Source organism: Sorex araneus, chromosome X (assembly GCF_027595985.1).
Source record: "Sorex araneus isolate mSorAra2 chromosome X, mSorAra2.pri, whole genome shotgun sequence".
Taxonomy (NCBI): Eukaryota; Metazoa; Chordata; class Mammalia; order Eulipotyphla; family Soricidae; genus Sorex; species Sorex araneus.
Genome location: NC_073313.1, coordinates 269,898,605 through 269,918,218, shown reverse-complemented (window position 1 = coordinate 269,918,218; position 19,614 = coordinate 269,898,605). Strand labels below are relative to the sequence as shown.

The 19,614-nt window shown below is 50.1% G+C and overlaps 1 protein-coding gene across 6 annotated transcripts in view; it reads left to right on the top strand.

The window, feature by feature from the left end:
• Positions 1-19,614, top strand: part of TENM4 (teneurin transmembrane protein 4) — a 708,342-nt gene that overhangs the window by 670,817 nt on the left and 17,911 nt on the right. For all 6 annotated transcript variants that reach the window (XM_055123102.1, XM_055123103.1, XM_055123101.1 and 3 more), the window contains 2 exons: positions 11,151-11,323; positions 17,786-18,021. In XM_055123102.1, the coding sequence (XP_054979077.1) occupies positions 11,151-11,323; positions 17,786-18,021 (409 nt within the window). The remainder of the gene's footprint in view (positions 1-11,150; positions 11,324-17,785; positions 18,022-19,614) is intronic.

Below are 19,614 nucleotides of genomic sequence, written 5' to 3'. Positions count from 1 at the left end.
TGCACTCGGTGAATTCTAGGGTCACCCCCTCAAGTTCCAAACTTCACATACACATTTACGACTTCCAATCATTCCTGACATCTCATCACTTCTTCTGAAAGGGACCTGTCCCCCTGCACACACTCCCTGTCTTTTCTTGGTGGCCTTCTCATCAGTGATTTTTACAAAGAGGCTTTTGCAACGGCAAAGTGCCCATTAATAATAGAGCCCAGGAAGGGGAGATAAAATGAGAAGCTCACTTTACTTGAGATCTGACAGTGTTCCAGGCTCTTTCTTTTCATCATCACTGCCACCTCAGATGGTCAGTGTTAGCCTCCACAATTTTCAGAGATGAACAAACCAACACCCAGAGAGTTAAGTAGCTAGTCTAAAGTCAGGCAGTGAAAAGAGCAGAGCCAGAACACTCTCTTAGAAGTACGATGGCTAGTGACGGGAGTGATAGTACAGCAGGCAGAGCACTTGCCTTACACAGGTGAGACATTAGTTTGATCCCCGGCATCCCCTATGGTTCCCCATGCACTGCCCAGAGTGACTCCTGAGTGCAGAGCCAGGAGGAGTCACCCTTGCGCATCACTGGGTTTGCTGGACAGCCCCCGCCCCTACCAAAAAAAAAAAGCACAAAGACTAGGGTTCATCTGCCTCTTTCTGACATCTCTGTGGGAGGGATTTAAATCTGTGTTGTATCACTTAGCCTTTGGGCTAAGATCGAGCGTAGTACCTGTTCTTAGCCATTGAATCTCTGATATGTTATACTAAGCCTGCGAAGTGTACGTTAGATGTTTCATATAATCAACTGAGATGAAATCATACATCTAACATAAACACACACCTGGAAGCACCTTGCCTTAGAGCGTCCCCACTTCTGAGGAATCCGTGTTGCTTTCCTGCCCGTACCCAGAGAGTTGCTCAGAGGCTCGTGAGACTGACCTCATGTCCCGTGTGGAGTGTGGAGTCACTGCACCTAGGCGGGCTTTCTGGGAAGACGGTGTCTGTGGCTCAAGACATGCATCAAGGAGCAGGAGACTGGTGGCCAGGAGAGCCGGGGCTGCCGACTTCTCGGGCTATAGCTGTCCCCATGCCCTGTGCCAGCCCTGCCATTGCTGTCCTCATGCCTCTGTGGGCTCCTTTGTCTCTCCAGTGTCAGGCTTGCTGACTACAAGGAGCTCAGGAGATACCACATGAACGACTATACAGTCGGGTGGGAGTGGATATTTTGAAAAAAGGGAAGAAAGGGGCTGGAGCAATAGTAAATGAATGAGGTGTTTGCTTGCATGCGGCTGACACAGGTTTGATCCCCGACACTCCGTATGGTCCCCCAAGCACTGCCTGGAGTGCTCGCCGAGCACAGAGCCAGGAGTAAGCTCCTAGCACTGCTGGGTGGAGCCAAAAACCCAAAACAAAAAGGGAAGATGAAGATGCTGTCCTGAGAAGACCAACGAATTCCAATCCCAGCTAAGCCAGGGCTCCCAGTACAAAATAGAATCCTAGGGTTGGCTTCCAGGTTTCAGAACCAGAATGGGCACTCCCAGAGCCAGAGAAGGACTCATCTATTTTCCTCCCTCTCTGGGAGGAACCTCTCTGGCACAGCAACTGGTCAAATGAAGAAAGAGCTCCTGGAGAGGAAGACTGGATGTGAGCCCTGGCTTAGCTGGGAGGGTGGCCACCTTACACAGCCTGAGAGTGCACTGTCGGGAGTGGGGACCCTCAGCAGCTATGAGACTGGAACAGTGCACACCCTCTTCAGGAGTTTTCTCTGCAAACCACCAGGAACTTACAGCAAAAGCCCTAAACCATTGCTAGAGTGGGCCCGGAGCAGGGACCCAGCAGCTTCCGCGGGAAGGACACAGATGGCTCCCAGCTTTGCCCAGACCCTTGTTGCCCGTCTCCCAGATGACCAGAGTTTCCCTCTGTGGAAAGCAGGGCCACTGACATGATTCTACTTAGGCACTGGGAAAACCCGTGTCAACTGAACGAAGAAAGGAAAAATCTTTTGCATGTTGCAGGGAGAGGAGCACAGAATTGTAATGGGCCCAGAATTAAGGCCTAGGAGGGGGTGGAATCACACTCTGTCGAAGACTGAGCTTCCCACCAACTCCTACACATTAGCCCAGAGGCCAGACCTAGTGATGGAGAGCAGAGAATTGCCGGGAAGGAGCCCAGGGTGGGTGAGAACTTGGGAAGAGCCTCTCTGGGACCTGGTGCAGAGACGCACCTGCCCCAGCTATGGCCCTGCGACCCTGGGAACACCCGCAGGCCTGGGTTGCCTGAGCTCCGCTATGACCATTGTCCTCACCACCACTGCTGGGTGGACACTGCGTGTGTGTGTGTGTGTGTGTGTGTGTGTGTGTGTGTGTGTGTGGTGGGGCGGGGCATCAAAAACTCTGACAAACCAATTTCACACCCTAGACACAATGTACAGTGTTTCTAGAGGAGCATGAAGTTTGGGATGCACAAAAGTTAGCCAGCAAAACAAATTTTGAAGCCAGCCTGAATTTGAAGCTAACTCATGCCCTTACTCAGGTCCTCGAAAAGGAAACTCATACTTGTTCCCAGACATAAAATTATCCTGTTTGTTTCTACTATGCTGCACGGAATGTGTCTCTTGATTTTTTTTTTGATCAATTTTTCTTTTTCTTCTTTTTTTTTTTTTTGGTGGGGGTGGGGAGTGGAGTGGTTAGGCCACACTCAGCAGTGCTCAAGGCTCACCTCTGGCTATCAAACCCAGGTTAGCCATGTACAAGGCCAACACCTTAACCTCTGCACTATCTCTCCAGTCCAGATATCACTCTTTCAACTGAACATTCGGAAAAGCAAGGAAAATCCCCATAGTTCCAGGAGACAAAAGAATCATCAGCCCCTCAGGACACAGATGTCCAAACTATCTTATACTTCATTTAGAATTGTTATACTTATGTTGGACTGGAGCGATAGCACAGTGGGTAGGGTGTTTGCCTTGCACATGCCCGACTCAGGTTCGATTCTTCTATCCCTCTCGGAGAGCCCGGCAAGCTACCGAGAGTATCCCGCCCACACGGCAGAACCTGGCAAGCTACCTGTGGTGTATTCAATATGGCAAAAACCGTAACAAGTCTCACAGTGGAGATGTTACTGGTGACCGCTGAAGCAAATCAATGAACAACGGGATGACAGTGCTACAATGCTATACTTATGTTAAAGACACCAAAGGAAAAGGCAAACAAGATTTCAAAACAGGTGGTTAAGCAGAGAAAACTGTAAGAGAGAATCAAATGAAAAGTCTGGAAGCAAAAACCTTAGTGACAGGGTTGAGGAATGTCTTTGGTAGGCTTAGCAGTAGGGTTAGCTGGCCAGAAAGAAATAAGGCAGCTTGAGGAAAATTAAACTGAAACAGAGGACGAGAGTAAGAACTACAGACCAGGCATGCATGAGTCACAGAGTCTGTCAACTGATCAAATGTACATGTGTTTGAAATACAGAAGAGGGAAAAATAGGGCAGGGAAATATTTAAGAAAATAATGTTCAATAATTATTTATAATTAATGACAGACACCAAACCACAGATCCCAAGAGCTCACAAAACACCAAGTAGGATACATCCTGCAAAAATGTAGACATATAATATTTCAACTGCTGAATGCAGGAGAAAAGAAGAAAAGGAATGGGGTGTACAGAGAGATTATACTGAGGGGCAACAATTGGCAAATTATCATCTATTTTTTAAAATGACTGGAGAAATGGGACGGGGAAAAAGGTAGTTGCCTTGTATGTGTCTGATCCCAGCTCTATCCCTGGCACCACCTGTGGTTTCCTGAGCCCTGTGAGGAGTAATCCCTGAGCTCTTCCCGTATGGCCCAACTCCCCCGCCCTTCCCCCATACACAAAAGAATATGAGAAAACTAACTCCTCGACTCAGGGGAAATTATTGTGGTTATCCATGGAAAGAAGTAGGATCAGAGTAATATGTTGAGGGGTCTTTTGGGTAGTAGGAGGGCACTGGAGCTTTAGTGAATGTGGTGAATCCTGTACACAGACAAGTATCAAGCTATATCCATGACATTCTATAACATCATAAACTAATCTGTTCCGTGTGAAAGTAATCACATTTCTAAATATTTTTAAAAATCACAATTTCTCATTAGAAAAATAACTAAAAGGTAGACATGGTGAAGTTTTAAAACTGTCAACCTAGGATTTGATACCCAGAAAAAGTACTTTCAAGTAGAGAAATGTTGTATAGGTACAGGAAGGGGTAGAGCGCCAAGAAAAGATGGAGAGGAAGAGGCTAACGTCAGCGCCCAGAGGCTGACAGGGTGCTGCCACTGACTTCCCATTTGGTTAGAGGCTGTAGACCTGGGTCAAGGAAGCCACTAGCAGAAATACAGTATCACCAGAAATTGGAGGTCAGAAAAAATTTCTCCCGACCTCTATAGTCTCTTATCAGAATCTGTCATTGATGGACTCAGCCAGAAGCAAGTCAGCCAGAAAGGCTGCGGCGGGTGGGGGTAGGGGAGAGGGGGGCAGCTGTGGCAAGCCAGGAGAGCAGCTCAGGCACTGGTCGGTGAGCAGAGCCAGGACCCGGTCCCGGGTCTAGCTGTATCTGCAGGCACTTTCCATCAACTGCATGTCCTCACGGAACCATTGTGAGCAAGAAGACTGACAGGGGGCCAGAGCCCAGCCAGAAATCCTGACAGCCTGAAAAAGAGAGACAGACATAGAAAGATTGCACTCATCTGTGGAATATAAAGTAACAGAATGGGAGACCAACACCCAGGAGTAGTAAAGATAAGGACCAGGAGGTCTGTTCCACGGCTTGGAAGCCGGCCTCACATGCTGGGGAAAAGGCAGCTCAGATAGAGAAGGGAACACCAAGAAAAGGGTGTTGGGAGGACCCATTCGGGTTGAAAGATGCATGCCAGAAATAGACTATAGACTGAACACAATGGCCACTCAATACCTCTGTTGCAAACTACAACACCCAAAAGGAGAGAGAATAAAAGGGAATATTCTGCCATAGAGGTGGGGTGGGGTGTGGGGGATGGGGTGAGGGTGGTGGGAGGGAAACTGAGAACATTGGTAGAGAAGAATGTGCACTGGAAATTTCTTAAGTTTGTAACTGTACCTCATGGTGATTCACTAACAAAAAACTTAAAAAAAAAAAAAAAAAGAAATCCTGACAGCTCGAATTCACCACTGGGACTCCATTCTATAGAAAACAGAAGCATGGAAGGCCAGTGCGACAGTATAGTAGGTAAGGCAATTTGCTGACCCAAGTTTCACCCTCAACACCTCATAGGGTTCCCTGAGCTGTTCCAGGAGTGATCCCTGAGCACCGAGCCAGGAGTAAACTCTGAGAACCCCTTTGTAAACACCTCCCCAAGAAAAGGAAAAAGGGAAAGAGGAGGAGGAGGAAGAGAGAAGAAGATAGGAACACACAGTTCTGCAAGGTTGTTTTGGGGTTTTGGTTTGTGGTTGTTGTTGTTCTTATTGTTGTTGTCCTGGTTTTTGTTTCTGGTTTTTGTTCTTATTTTTCTCTGACAGAAGCACTGAATGAACACACTCTGGATCTGGTAGTCTGGGAGGCGTTAATGAGACCTGGTGACGATTGGTGTAACCTCTAATTATTCACAGGGGGTCGTGTCCATTTCTTCTTACTGATGAGTATGATTCTGTCTGAAATATCATAGTTGAAGGTCATAAGAATCACATCTTTGTTTTTCAACTAAAAAACCACAGTGAGCAAAAGTTAATACCAGAGAGGCACTGTGTCATTTTTCTCACTTGAGGTGTGAAGTATTGAGTGTGAAGTAGAAAGCTTTGCAATGTGAGTGAGGCTGTCCTTAGCAGGCCACTTAGGAGACTCCAGTTCACCACAACTAGATGAATCTTTTATGTGCGTTCTTTCACCATGCTCTAGAGATGCTTCAGAAAAATAGAGTGAAGGAAAGTCAGTGGAAGAAAATAATGAAAAGCCGATCACTGGCCTTCTCTGTCAGCACCACCCCCGCCCACAGACTAAGCCTCAGTCCACAGCCCCGTGCAGTGGTAGCAGAAAAGGCTCTTGAAAAGAAAACGGGAAGTCTTGACTGTCCTGATTTCCAAACGCATTTTCTCCTTGAGCATCTCTAGTGATGGACACAAAGATTATGCTGAGAATCTGCATCATTCTTGGGGAAACGGGAGAAGCTCTTTAGTTCAGAGAGACCTGACTTTGAATCAGGACACCCAGAGATCAACCATGTGGTCTTAGATGAGTTAGTTTTTCTTGCTGCGTCTCAAGCTCGGCATGTATGAGGCAGTTACATAAATGTCAAGGTTAGGGGACAGCTACCCCAGACAGTGGGTGCAAGCATATTGCTGAGCTCCTAACTGGTGGCTTGTCAATAGGATAAACTTCCCTTCCTGGTATCCAGCAGGGAGGTTAAAAAAATACAAAAGAAAAAAGTGGTGGAATTCTCAGTTACTCTCAGGCTACACCTTGGAAAAAAACAACAGTGATATTGTACCAAAAAATAGTTCAAGCCAGGCACTGGGCTTGTGTTTGGTCCCCAATTCTGCCATCCCAGACACCACTGGCATGACCTTTGTGGCCCCCAGATACCACTTGGGTTTGTACCAATGCCAAGAGTGGTCTCCTCGCACCCAAAGGACTTCGGGGGATTGCCTCCTTCTTTAAATATATATATATATATGTGTATATTACTATTTATTACCTTTATAGTTTTACTCTCTCAATCACCCAGGGATGGACCAGGTCCCAGTACTCCTATCAGCTCCAAGAGTACAGATGATCCCCTGGGCCTCAGGTTCTAGTGAAAAGAAATGTCAGTGAATAAGAAAACAAAGAAGAAATAAATACAGGTGAAATGGGAAGAAATGCGAGACTGTGAGAGATGAGAAAAGCTATCTGTTTCAGGAAGGATGCTCAAAGGTGGCCCTCTCCAAAGATGGCATCTGAACTAAGCTCTTGAGTTCTGTTTTTCCTTTTAAAAGCACAGTGGTTTACAAAGTTAGCACAGTTGAGTTTCAGACACACACTACTGCAGCCCTGATCTCACCAGTGTCAACTTCCCTCCACCGTTTCCCTCTCATATCCCTCCCCACCCCCACATCACCACCACCCCCCACCTGCCCCCAGCCTGCCTCCAGCCTGCCCTCTGGACAGGCACCTTTCTAAGTTTGATTGCTAAAGTTTGGGTCTCTTGATCTCAGTGTTGTTGACTCAGTGGTTTGGATGTTTGACTCTATCATTCCTAACACCACCTTTGTACCTGACTCCCCTGACCTGGCCTTCATTGCTCCTCATCTGTCTCTTCTCCCCCTCCCTGCCACTCTTTCTTTCCTTCTTCTGTCTGTCTGTGGCCAAGGTTGATCCTTCTTTAAACCATTCCACGTCCTCATCCAGTTATTCTAAATATCATATATAAGTGATATCATCCTGTGTTTGTCCTTCTTCTGACTTCATCAACAAGGCTGAAGCTCCACCCACGTCGCTGCAAAAGGCATTGATTTCCTCATTCTTTACAGCTGTGTAGCATTCTACTGTGTATATATGCCATACCTTCATGAGCCACTGATCTGTCATTGGACATCTAAGATCTGAGTCATAAGCAAAGCTGGCAAGGGACAGCCTTCCCTAAGAAGGGGACAGCATATGTGAGCTCTCAAAGCCTGGTTTGAGCTGAGCTCTGCATGTCTGGGTATGGGAGCAGATGCGGGGGGAGGCAGCCAGTACTGGTGGGGTAAGGCTTAGGGTGCTCATGGAGAAAGAGGCTGGGAGAACAGGTCATTCTGCCCACGATCAGCCATGTACGTGTCGGAGCATCTGCTCGATGCAGGCACTCTCAGTGACCCAGGCAAAAGCCTCTTCCCACTGGGAGGTGATTTCAAGGGCAGTCTCAGAGGGGACTGCAGGCCCTAGGTCTCTCGTTTTTCTTTAAATCAGTGATCTAATAAGTGTTTCAAAGGGAAGTGCAAGTCTCGTTTGTTGTAGGGGAAAATAGAGAGGCTCCCTGGCTGATGTTTTGTAAGCTGCCTGAAGTTATTTGTCGAGAGGTTTCGAGGGGGAGTGGGGAAAACAAAGCTGGAAGCCGGTCCCCTTGGCTCGCCTTGCTGGTGCGACAGAGCCGGATTCAGAGCCTAGAGCATCTGGCTTCGGTGGCCTTCTGCCACCAACACCTTCCTGCTGGTTTTCTTGGCCAGTGTCGCCCAGAAAGGCACCGAAACACCCGGCTAGCACGAGGGCTTTTATTGTCATGACAGTAACTTCAGCGGGGGCGAATCCACCAGCATCCACTGCAGAATAGCTAGAGAGAGCTGGAGGGAGTAATGTAACTGCCAGAGGGAGTAATGTAACAACTTACACTTAATCTCCTAGTTTTGTCAGGAAACTCATAGGGATCCATAACGGAGAACATGAGTATACGCCATTGAGGAGTATATAATGAGCATTCATTGCATGTGCAGGAAATGCAAAAACACTTTCATATGCTACTGAAGGTTTTCTAAGGAGGGTTGCGTATGCTAATGAAGTGTGCGGTGAATGAAGGACTCAGATGTCTAATGTCTGCTCATCAGTACTGTCTGACCAGGCATCCGGGGTCCTTATTAGGATCAGGTGTCCTTATAGGGTAAAGTGATCTTAAGGTGCTGGGGCTGGAGCGATAGCACAGCGGGTAGGGCATTAACCTTGCATGCAGCCGACCTGGGTTCATCTCTGGCACCCTAGATGGTCCCCCGAGCACCGCCAGGAGTGATTCCTGAGTGCAGAGCCAGGAGTAAGCTCTGAGCATTGCTGGGTATGACCCAAAAGGCCAAAAAGAGAAAAAGAGTGTTCTTGAGGTGCTGGAGAGATAGTGCGGTAGGGAAGGCACCTGCCTTGCATGTAACCTACCTGGCTTCAACCCCGGTATTACATAGAGTTCCCCACGCCCTGCCAGGAGCGATCCCTGAGTGCACAGAGCTAAGTACAGCCATAAAGCAAAAAGCATTCTTATGACTGTCTCAACGCCATGAGAGCCAAACATATGCAAAAATGTAGCCTCTTCCCTCACTCCAAACTCCAAGCCTCGGGCCCAGTCTATTTCAGCCTTTTCTAACCCCAGGGAGTCCCTCTACCTGTTCAAATCAGAAATAAAGTTGTGAAATGTTTTGAGCCTAGAAAGAAAAAAAAAGTTGCCCGTACTTGAAGTAAAAAATTGCTTTTTCTTTGACCTTAGAAAGAAAAACAAAGCACTTAAGTAAGCAAAGCAAAACCGTCACTAAGTCACTCTCCAGTGTCAGTCACTGGGCCAGGGTTGGAAGCAGCTGCGGGTGCGCAGAGTGGGGGCACTTCCCCTCAGGCTGGTGGACGAGACGGACTTCCTTCCCCGGGGGCAGCCCTGAGGCAGGCTTCGGGAGGGCGGAGTCCTGTCCTTAGCATGGGCAGGAGCAGGCTCTGGTGGGGGTCACAGCCATCGACCCGCTGCAGCCCCCTCTGAAGCGCTGCAAAGCACCAGAATGAATTAATCAGAGACAAGAGCTTTCTATAGATCGACGGCTCGTTTGATGTTCATTTAATTAAGACATTCAGTTCTCACAGAAAATGTGAGGAGTGGAAATTACTGGGCTCGGGCCGTCTTGTGTAAACTGAAAACCAGATCTTGAGGGCCTGGACTTTTCATTTTGTCTTCTTCGGAATCAATGTAATGATGTCCTACGGCTCCTTTCAATAATCATAACAACGGTCTGCCTGTATGCTGAGCTGGAGAGTGGCCCGCCGGGAGAGGCCTGGAGGCTGCTCAGGCCGGCCCCTGCTCTGTGCTGCACACGCAGATGTGCCCAACGCTCAGCCCAGGATGGAGCGTCAGACTTCTCCTCGTGTTCTCCCCTGCCTTCATGAGCTGCCCGCAGACGCTTCTGCTTAGTCTCTTACAACTTTTCTGAGTAGAAGATAATCTAGGTTATGGGGCCAGAGCGATAGTACAGAGGGTCGAGCATTTGCCTTGCACACAGCCCACCCGGGTTCCACCCCCGGCATCCCATAGGGTACCCTGAGCACTGCCGGGAGAAATTCATGAGTGCAGAGTCATGAGTAAACCCTGAGTATTGCCGGCCATAACCCAAAAACCAAAAACCAAGAAAAGAAAAAACAGAAAGAAAATAATGCATGCTAATTACGGACCTTTGGGGACACCTAAAATATGAATTAGCAATGTTAATGACCTGTCACTCTACCTTCCAGAAACAATCGCTGTAAACATTCTTGTCAAATCCCATCCAGCCTCAGCTGGCTCTGAGGGCTCTGCCTGACTTCCCCACTCCTACTCCCAGTCCAGGTTTCAACCCACTTTATCACCTCGCCTAGGCCAGACTGACCTTTTCCTACACCAACCCAGCTCATAAGGAAGACAACATGAGAAGTTGTGCCAGGGTTTCAAAGCCCTTTGGCTGCTTTCAGAAGAGCCCTGGGCAAAGTGCCCCTGGGCCTGAGGGAGGGTAAAACCCCCACCCCCACCCCGAAGGGTGCCCATCTTCCTCGGTTGAAGACTCAACTTCTTCCCCTGAGTCTCCCCAGGATAGATCTTGGGCCGAAACTGTGCCCTTCAGTCACAGGCCGTTTCCCAATCCCTCCTTCTAGGTGGGGACCTTCAGTGTCATGAGAGCGGGAAGTGTATCAGCAGGTGGCAGCAAGGAAACATGCCACCCCAAAAGCTGTGTGCTCTGGGAACGGCCTACCCTTTCCTGCCCAGGTCACAGGGCAACTCTGGGTGTCTGGTTCTTGGGGCCCCGAGAGGACCTGACAGCCTCTGTTGAGCACCTCAGCTCCGAGAGGTCCGAGCTGTATGTCTCTGGGTCAGCCACCTGCTTCTCCGCCCTCCGGGGCTGAACGTTTGTGACTCTCAGGCCTCTGAGCACTTCCAGAGACCCCTCCTAGCCCTGGGAGAGGCCCAGCAGGGGGTGCTGTCTCCACTTGCGGAGCTTCAGAAAGGCGCACCCCAGAGGGTGATCCGTGGCCTGCCCCAGAGATCAGCGAGTGGAGACGGGGGCCCGAGAGCTCTGGACAGGCAGAGGAAGCCATGGATCCAGCCTGGACGAAGCAGAACCTGCCCCGCGGGGGCCCAAGGTGGAACATGCTGGTTCCAGCCCTGGGGCCCTCCAACCCCTGTCACTCAGAGATGCCCCTTGGTTTTCAGGTATGACAGCTTCGGCCGCCTGACAAATGTGACCTTCCCTACTGGCCAGGTGAGCAGTTTCCGGAGCGACACGGACAGCTCCGTGCACGTCCAGGTAGAAACGTCCAGCAAGGATGACGTCACCATCACCACCAACCTGTCTGCCTCAGGGGCCTTCTATGCTTTGGTGCAAGGTAAGCCCGGGGTGGGGTGCAAGGCTGGGGGACAGCAGGTCACACAGCCCCTGCGTACTCTGCAGAAGCTGTGAGGAAAGAAAGAAAGCGTTGCGGGAGGCATTCCCCCTGCAGCAGCCCCAGCTGGGAGCTGTCTGCCCTCTCAGAGCTCCCGCTGCCCCATTCCATCGCCTCAGCCCATCAGCAGCAAAGAGGAGTGCTCCCTGGCTGCCCGAGGAGGCCAACACCCTGCTATGCCTTCCCGGGGCTCACAGGGGCCCCGGCCACCCCAACAGTGAAAATGAGGCAGGGCTGGACTGTGACTCCTCCCTGGGCCTCTCTGCAGAGCCGCAGTTTTGTCTCTGCTGGGAATTCACCCTCTTTTCTGTCACCATCACACCATCCTGGACAAAAGCTGGTATTCAAATATTGGGTGTTTATCAGTCTTGCCCCATCTCATGAATTTTCTGCCCCGGGTTTCTCAAGGGTTTGGGTACTCAGGGAGCTTCGTGCAGCTTGGTGGGATGTGGCGGAAAAGAAACTCCCAGAAGAACGAGGGGAGTTTTGCTTCCTCGTACACTGCTATGACCTCATGGGCACCGCAGAGGCAAAGGCCACAGGTTCTCAGCAGGACTGGGGCTCAGGTCGCAGTCCTGGGCTCATCCCCGAGTGTCCAGGCCCCCAGTAGCCCTCCTCGGGAAAGAAAGCCAGACAGAGCAAGGTGAAGGGTGCCGTCCAGGCTGCGGGGGGCACACTGGGCCCTGCCCATGTGGGCAGTGAGGGTCACTCCACCTGATGCCCTGGCTCTTGTTCCAGAACTGCTTTCTCAGGTTGTCGAGAGTGTTTCTCTCCACAGCACAAGAGAGTGACCATACCTGGTCCTGCCCAGTAAAGGCTTAAATTCATGGTCTCACTGCATGATTCTCATTTATCTGTGAGAATAACTGGATGAGGAGATATGGTAAAGAGGGGATGCCTACACCACCCTTGGCCCCAGAGTACAGGGAGGAGAAGGACGGGGAAGGAAAGAAATCGAGGCAGGGAAGGAAGAAGATGAGGAAGGGAGGTAATGAGGGGGAGGTGTCGAGGGCCTCAAGGACATCAGGGTTGGGGGCAGCAGTATGGTCATAGGTCCAGACCAGGGCCAACAACACTGTATAGGTGAGAGCCCTCCTATACAACCAGACTTTAAATCCGTCCAAGTGGCAGGCTGTGGGCTGGGTGGGGGGTAGGGGGCTGTAAGGTGGAGGGAAGTTGACACTGGTAGCAGAACAGGTGCTAGAACATTCAATGTCTAAAGTTCAACAATCAGAAACTTTGTAAATCATGCTTCTTTAGTAAAATTAAAATTCTTCATTAAAAAAATAAGTAAATTCATCACCTCAGTAATTAATAGGCCCATCTACAAACCATACATGTGAGTTTGGAATGTGTGGGTATGTGACATGTGTGTTCAGTGGCCAAGAGCCACCTCCCCAGGCCTCTCAGCAGACAAAAAAAGAGACAAGGACTCGTGGGTAGATGGCCAAATGGCCCCTTTAATGCAGAGGGTTAGCATACTTAGAGAACCTCTGAAGGGATTTGAGATATAGGACTACACACAGGTATGGCTGTTTATTTACAGAGGTAAAGCATTTTGCTGGAGGCAGTTCTCTTGGGGGATTAACTCAAGGAGACAGTCTGTCTCCCAGGGACATGTATATGACTTTCCTCTTTCCCTTTAGTTGTACATATTAAACAATTAAGTTTGCTTCTTATTAGTACTTGCAGTTATTTGGATAAACACAGTAAGAGATATAGGTTCCAAAACTTAATTCTCGGGCTCCGAGGGCAAGCAAGTCTTGGATTTTATGGTGAAAAATATTTTACCATAAATCCCAAACTAAATCCTCAGGCCCGTTCAGCTTATCCTTCCCCATGGGAGTCCTGTCTCTTTAGTCATAACAGCTTACATCTAGACCATGCTTTTATGCTTTCTAGACTGTCCCATTTAGATGCTGGTTCATCCCAGTCCCACAGTGGGACCTCTCTTTATGGAGTGTTAGAAATATGGCAAGCCTGAGTCAAGTAACTATGATGGATGCCCAGGAGTAGATATATTTCAGAGTATATCTGAATAACTCCCAAATATTAGGAGCATAGCATTAATAGTCTTTCTGTGTTTAAGCAAAAAAACATTGCCCTATAGTGAAATATAAAAAGGCTAAAGGGGAAATATAAAAGCAAGTAATTCACTTTAAATACAAAGTCCAGAATTACTAGAAATTTTGACTTATAAGTAACCAACCCTGACTTGAGGAATTGTGACAATGAGAGGAAAAACACAAAAGAATAGTTAATGATAAACTTGGGGGACTAGGGCTGCGTATAAGAGTACTATGAGCTTCTCTGGGGGAGGAAAAGCAGCGATTCACTGAGGAAGCCTAGAACACTTAGGGTTAGCACCCAACAAGAAGAAAATAGTTGGGCGGCCAGAGAGATCGGACAGGGGACAAGGCATTTTTTGGCTTGCACACAGCCAGCCCAGATTGGAATCCCCACCCACATAGGGTCCCCGAGCCCCTGCCAGGAGTGATCCTGAGCACAGAACTAGAAGTAAACCCTGAGCACAGCAGGTATGACCCCAAACAGAAAAAAAAAGAAAGAGGCACTCAGGACTAGCCTGTAAACATTGCCCTAGTTCCCCCCCCAGCCCCTCCTCCACGTCTCAGACACAGAGGGTTGAGAGTTTGTGTGGGGCTTCTAGCAAAAGAGATTAAAACTTGATACTCAGGCCTCTTATAACCTAGTTCTCCCCCTCAGAGAACCTGGCAAGCTACCGAGAGTTTCCTGCCCGCGTGAGAGAGCCTGGCAAGCTCCCTGTGGTGTATTCATATGCCCAAACCAGTAACAATGATGGGTCTCATTCCCCTGACCCTGAAGAGCCTGTAATGCAGCACCATTGGGAAGGACGAGTAAAGAGAGGCTTCCAAAATCTCAGGCTAGGACAAATGGAGATGTTACTGAGACCTCTCGAGAAAATCAATGATCAACAGGATGATGATGACTCAGGCCAGTGGTTTGGACAAGCCTGAGATTAGGGGGGCATAAAGCTGCTATGAAGCATCCCTGGAAGCATCCCTGGAAAAAACTCAGACTTGTGGCCCTGGGGCTGGAAAGATAGTGGTGAAGTTAAACCGCTCGCCTTATATGCAGCTGCACCCACGTCTCCAGCACCACATGGGGTCCCAGAGGACAGAGTACCAGGCGTGATCCCTGAGCACAGGGATCACACCTGGTAGTGTGTTCAGAGTAAGCCCTGAACACAGCTGGGTGTGGCCCCCCAAAACAAAATAAATAGCTATATATTTATTTAAAACTGTTTTATCCCCATATGGAGTCATGCACCTTTAATGAAGCCCAAAGATGACCCCCCTGACCCCCCATCACCACTCAAGCTCCTTCCCGCCAAGTAGCCTGGAACAGTTGGTCAAGACAGGTGTGTCAGGCCCAGTGGGGCTAGCATAAGGGACCGATCTGAGCCCAAGGATTCTGCCCAGCACAGAACACAGAGCCACCTCCTGCCCCTCGGCACCTGTCCTCCAGGCCTGCTTCTTCCCCACAGTCCAAGCTGGCCTCTCACCGTACCTCTCAGCTGCTCTGAACGTTTTCTCCACGGCTAATGCATACTCTCTGATAGCTACATTTCCAGTCTGAAAGTGCCCCATCTCCTCAGTTTGAGAACATGCCCTCAGTTTAGTCACAACTTTCCTGATGGGGAGCAGGGAGAGAAATAACCTTCTCCAAATGCATCCAGCAGGGGCTGGAGTGATAGCACAGTGGGGAGGGCGTTTTCCTTGCACGCAACAGAACTGGGTTCGATCCCCAATATCCCATATGGTCCCCCAACCACCACCAGGGGTGATTCCTGAGTGCAGAAGCAGGAGTAACCCTGGACCATCGCCGAGTGTGACCCAAAAAAACAAAACAAAATTTTAAAAAAGCATTCGGCAGTTTAAGACACAGTCGTACTAAGAAACCTTCAAATCTGAGAAGAGGAGCTACGGCTGGGCACACAGGGTGATACGGCGGAGCTGTGATTCTTCAGTAGCTCCAAGCTCCCTCCTTTCCCGCCAGGCTCCTCTGCTCCTTTCTGCCTCAGTGGAATCTGGGTGGAAAAGTCTGCTCCAGCTTCATCTTGTCTGAACGCTAAGAAAAAAGTGTAAGAAGTAGGCACTAATGAGCAGCAGCCTTGGGGAGTCACAGCGCCCGTCGTTACAGGAAGCTCATTCTCGATGGGTCTTTACGGGTACCGTTTCGTCCAAAGTCCCATTAACGGGCACGTGTGTGTGCAGCTAGGAGCAGCGTTAGAGAACTTGGCGTGGGCTTGCTCACTGTTCAGAGGAGTTAAATACAGAGTGTCCATGAATAATGCATGGCAAGTTTAAGGCAGATTCTACAACCCCAGGGGACGAGGGGCGAGAGAGGAGCCGAGGAGGGAGGGGCCATTGTGATGCCAGTGAACCAGGGTAGGTCTGGGAGGGCTTCCTGTGCCTGGCGCCACCTGGAAGGTGTTCATCCCAATCCAGCCATGTCCACCAAGCACATACAAGCCAATGCCCTTGAGGGTGAAGGCTCTGTGTCACCATCACGTGCCGTCCTCACGGCTTAGGAGATGAGCACGGTCAGATCTCCCTTTCCCAAACAAAGGTGGAGGGCAAACAGTGCGGAGCTAGTCTCCCTTACGAGTCAGAGACGCTTTTCCTAAGATGAAATCAGCCTTTTTCTATACCTGTCACCTTGGAGAAAGTGGGGTGGAAGTCAAGTCAGTTCTGGCCCTGGGATGCTGGGAGGGAGATGCACTGCTGAAAAATGATCACTGAAATTGAGGCATAAACCCAGAAACAACCTTGGGTTTTTTCTCTTCCTTCCTTCCTTCCTTCCTTCCTTCCTTCCTTCCTTCCTTCCTTCCTTCCTTCCTTCCTTCCTTCCTTCCTTCCTTTCTTTCTTTCTTTCTCTCTTTCTTTCCTTCTTTCTTCTTTCCTTTCTTTCTTTCTATCTTCCTTCCGTTCGTTCTTTCTTTCTTTCTTTCCTTCCTTCCATCCTTTCTTTCTCTCTTTCCTTCTTTCTTCTTTCCTTTCTTTCTATCTTCCTTCCTTCCTTTCTTTCTCTTTCTCCTTTCTTTCTTTCTCTTTTTCCTTCCTTCCTTCCTTCCTTCCTTCTTCCATCCTTTCTCTCTTTCTCTCTTTCTCCCTCCCTCCCTTCCTTCCTTCCTTCCTTCCTTCCTTTCTTTCTTTCTTTCTTTCCTTCTTTCTTCTTTCCTTTCTTTCTATCTTCCTTCCGTTCGTTCTTTCTTTCTTTCTTTCCTTCCTTCCTTCCATCCTTTCTTTCTCTCTTCCTTCTTTCTTCTTTCCTTTCTTTCTTTCTCTCTTTCTTTCCTTATTTCTTCTTTCCTTTCTTTCTTTCTCTCTTTCTTTCCTTATTTCTTCTTTCCTTTCTTTCTTTCTATCTTCCTTCCTTCCTTCCTTCCTTCCTTTCTTTCTTTCTTTCTTTCCTTTCTTCCATCCTTCCTTTCTTTCTTTCTTCCTTTCTTTCTTTCTTTCTTTCGTTCTTTCTTTCTTTCTTTCTTTCCTTCTGTCCTTTCTTTCTTTCTCTTTCTTTCCTTCTTTCTTCTCTCCTTTCTTTCTTTCTTCCTTCCTTCCTTTCTTTCTCTTTCTCTCTTCTTTCTTTCTTTCTTTCTTTCTCTTTTTCCTTCCTTCCTTCCTTCCTTCTTCCATCCTTTCTTTCTCTCTCCCTCCCTCCCTCCCTCCCTCCCTCTCTCCCTCCCTCCCTCCCTCCCTCCCTCCCTTCCTTCCTTCCTTCCTTCCTTCCTTCCTTCCTTCCTTCCTTCCTTCCTTTCTTTCTTTCTTTCTTTCTTTCTTTCTTTCTTTCTTTCTTTCTTTCTTTCTCTCTTTCTTTAGGGCTACACTGGGTCGTGCTCGGGGCTGACCCTGCCTCTGCCCTTACGGCTTATTTCTGGCTCTTTGCTCTGCCGTCTCTCCTGGAGGGGCTCAGGGGCCCATCCAGGGCGCCAGGATGGAATCACAGTTGACTGCATGCAGAGCAAGTGACTTCCCTGTATCTCTCTGGCCCTCTAGTACAGGGGAAGTATTGATTGGCCAGTGGATCAGCCCGGGGACGGCCTAAGAAGAAAAGACAAAGAGGAAGGGATGGCTGAGTAAAGACAGAAGCCGTGGGAAGGGAAGTAGAGCACAGACTCAGGGAGGAGCTGGGGAGAACCCCGCACATTCTGAGCCGAAACCCACCTATTTCTCTAGACGCTTCTTTAGCCAAAGATTCAGAACAACAGGTTTTAATCGTACATCTGATTTCAAATCAGATCTGTAAACCGTCGGCCTGTACATGTCACATGTGTGTGGGCAGGAAAGCAGGCGCGTGTGACAGCTGGGCGCGGCCCTGCCCTCTCACGCTCCGCGCTCTGTCCCCATCTCTGTTCTCCCGCAGACCAGGTCCGGAACAGCTACTACATTGGTGCCGACGGCTCCCTGCGGCTGCTGCTGGCCAACGGCATGGAGGTGGCGCTGCAGACCGAGCCCCACCTGCTGGCCGGCACAGTCAACCCCACCGTGGGCAAGAGGAACGTCACGCTGCCCATCGACAACGGCCTCAACCTGGTGGAGTGGCGGCAGCGCAAGGAGCAGGCGCGGGGCCAGGTCACCGTCTTCGGGCGCCGGCTGCGGGTGAGCCCCACCCTCCTCTCGGGCTGGGTGCGGACGCGGGGAACAGCTGAGGAAGGTGCCTGAGGGATGCTCTGCGGGGCCACGTCCTCCTCGTTATTTCATAAACGAACAAAGAGAATGCCCCTCACTGCCCCTCAGGCTCCTCCTGCCCCTGACCAGCCCCTCGCCGCCCCTCAGGCTTTTCCTGCCCCTGACCAGCCCAGCACCCCCTGGAAGGGACGGTATCACCCACTTTGGGAACCCCTGGCTTGGGCCTCAGTTTCCTCTCCTGCAAAGGCTCAGGAGTGCAATGGGCAGCTCTGCGGGGAAGTCTCTGGTCTTTCTTTACTTACAGTGGTCACTGGTCAAAGACCACTGGCTTTAGTGCAAGCCCAACCTGGCGGGGGGGGGGGGTTCCCAGTATATAAAAATTTTGAATGAACATGGCAAAATTCTTATTCTGGTTTTTAAAAAGTTTCAGTATCCATAAAATGGAAAAGATGAAACCCACTCTACAGGTTGTTATAGGGATTGGAAAAAATGTATTAGGTGCCTTAGACAGCTTCATACACTTAAGAGGTAAAGCCTGTTGCTGACTTGGGGGCCTCAGGGGGCGGAGGCACAGTTTGGGCCACATGCAATGGTGCTCAGGGGCTATTCCTGGCTCGATGCTGCAGTGTAGTCCTGGCTCAGGGAATATGCAGTGCTGGGGTCCAACCCGGGGCCTCGCATGCACCTCAAGACTGTACCCCGTCCACCGAGCCCGCAGCTGCGCTCCGCCCACTGGGCCATCTCCCTGCCCCCCCCCCCCCCCGTCCTGTGTTTGTGGTCTTTGTTTCTGTTCTTATCCCCAGGCTGGTAGTACTCTTCCCTAGTCAGTACCAAGATGCAGTTTTCCCTTTGGCCCCTCAGCCACCTCCTCTTCCTCCATCCCGAGCCTTCATCCCTACGAGATGCTGTGTCAGTCATTGTCGGGGGCCTGGGGAGGCTGGGGAGGCTGGGGGTCCTGCAGCTCGGGCTGCTTTTCACATGTGGGTGCCCCCACCGAGCCTCTTTCTGCCTCCCCGCCCTGTGTCTGCAGCGCGGCCTTTGTGCAGAGTGGCTGGCAGCACCTTCTCTCCGCTCTCGGGAGAGGAGCAGGTGTGAGCCCAAGCGCGGCACAGCCCTCGCCGGCCAAGGCTCCCTGCGAGTCAGCCCGCACAGGCGTCCCCACCACAGCCACAGGAGCAGGCCCGGGCCTCCCCGCCGGTGTGTTCCAGCCCCTGCTCTCCAGGAAAGAAATGTTCCTTTCGGTGCACACTTTCCCCACAGGCGGGAGAGAATTGTTTCTAGGCTCACTCCATGAGGCAGCGGCAGACCAGAACCCAGACACCCCCTCTCAGCTTCATTCCCGCAGCGCCTCCAAGATAACACAACTAGAACCCAGAACCGCTTTCTGTGGTGCCTCCTGGGCCAAGATCCACGCTGAGTATCTCACAGCTGCATGTGGGAGAGTGTGTGTGTCCCCTGGGGCCTCAGTGGCCTGCGTCTCAGTTCCCCAGAGCTTCCTGTCCAGGTCTGGTGTCGCACGGCGTTCTGTGTTCTGCCATTAGGATGGAGGCAGGGGGCAGTGAC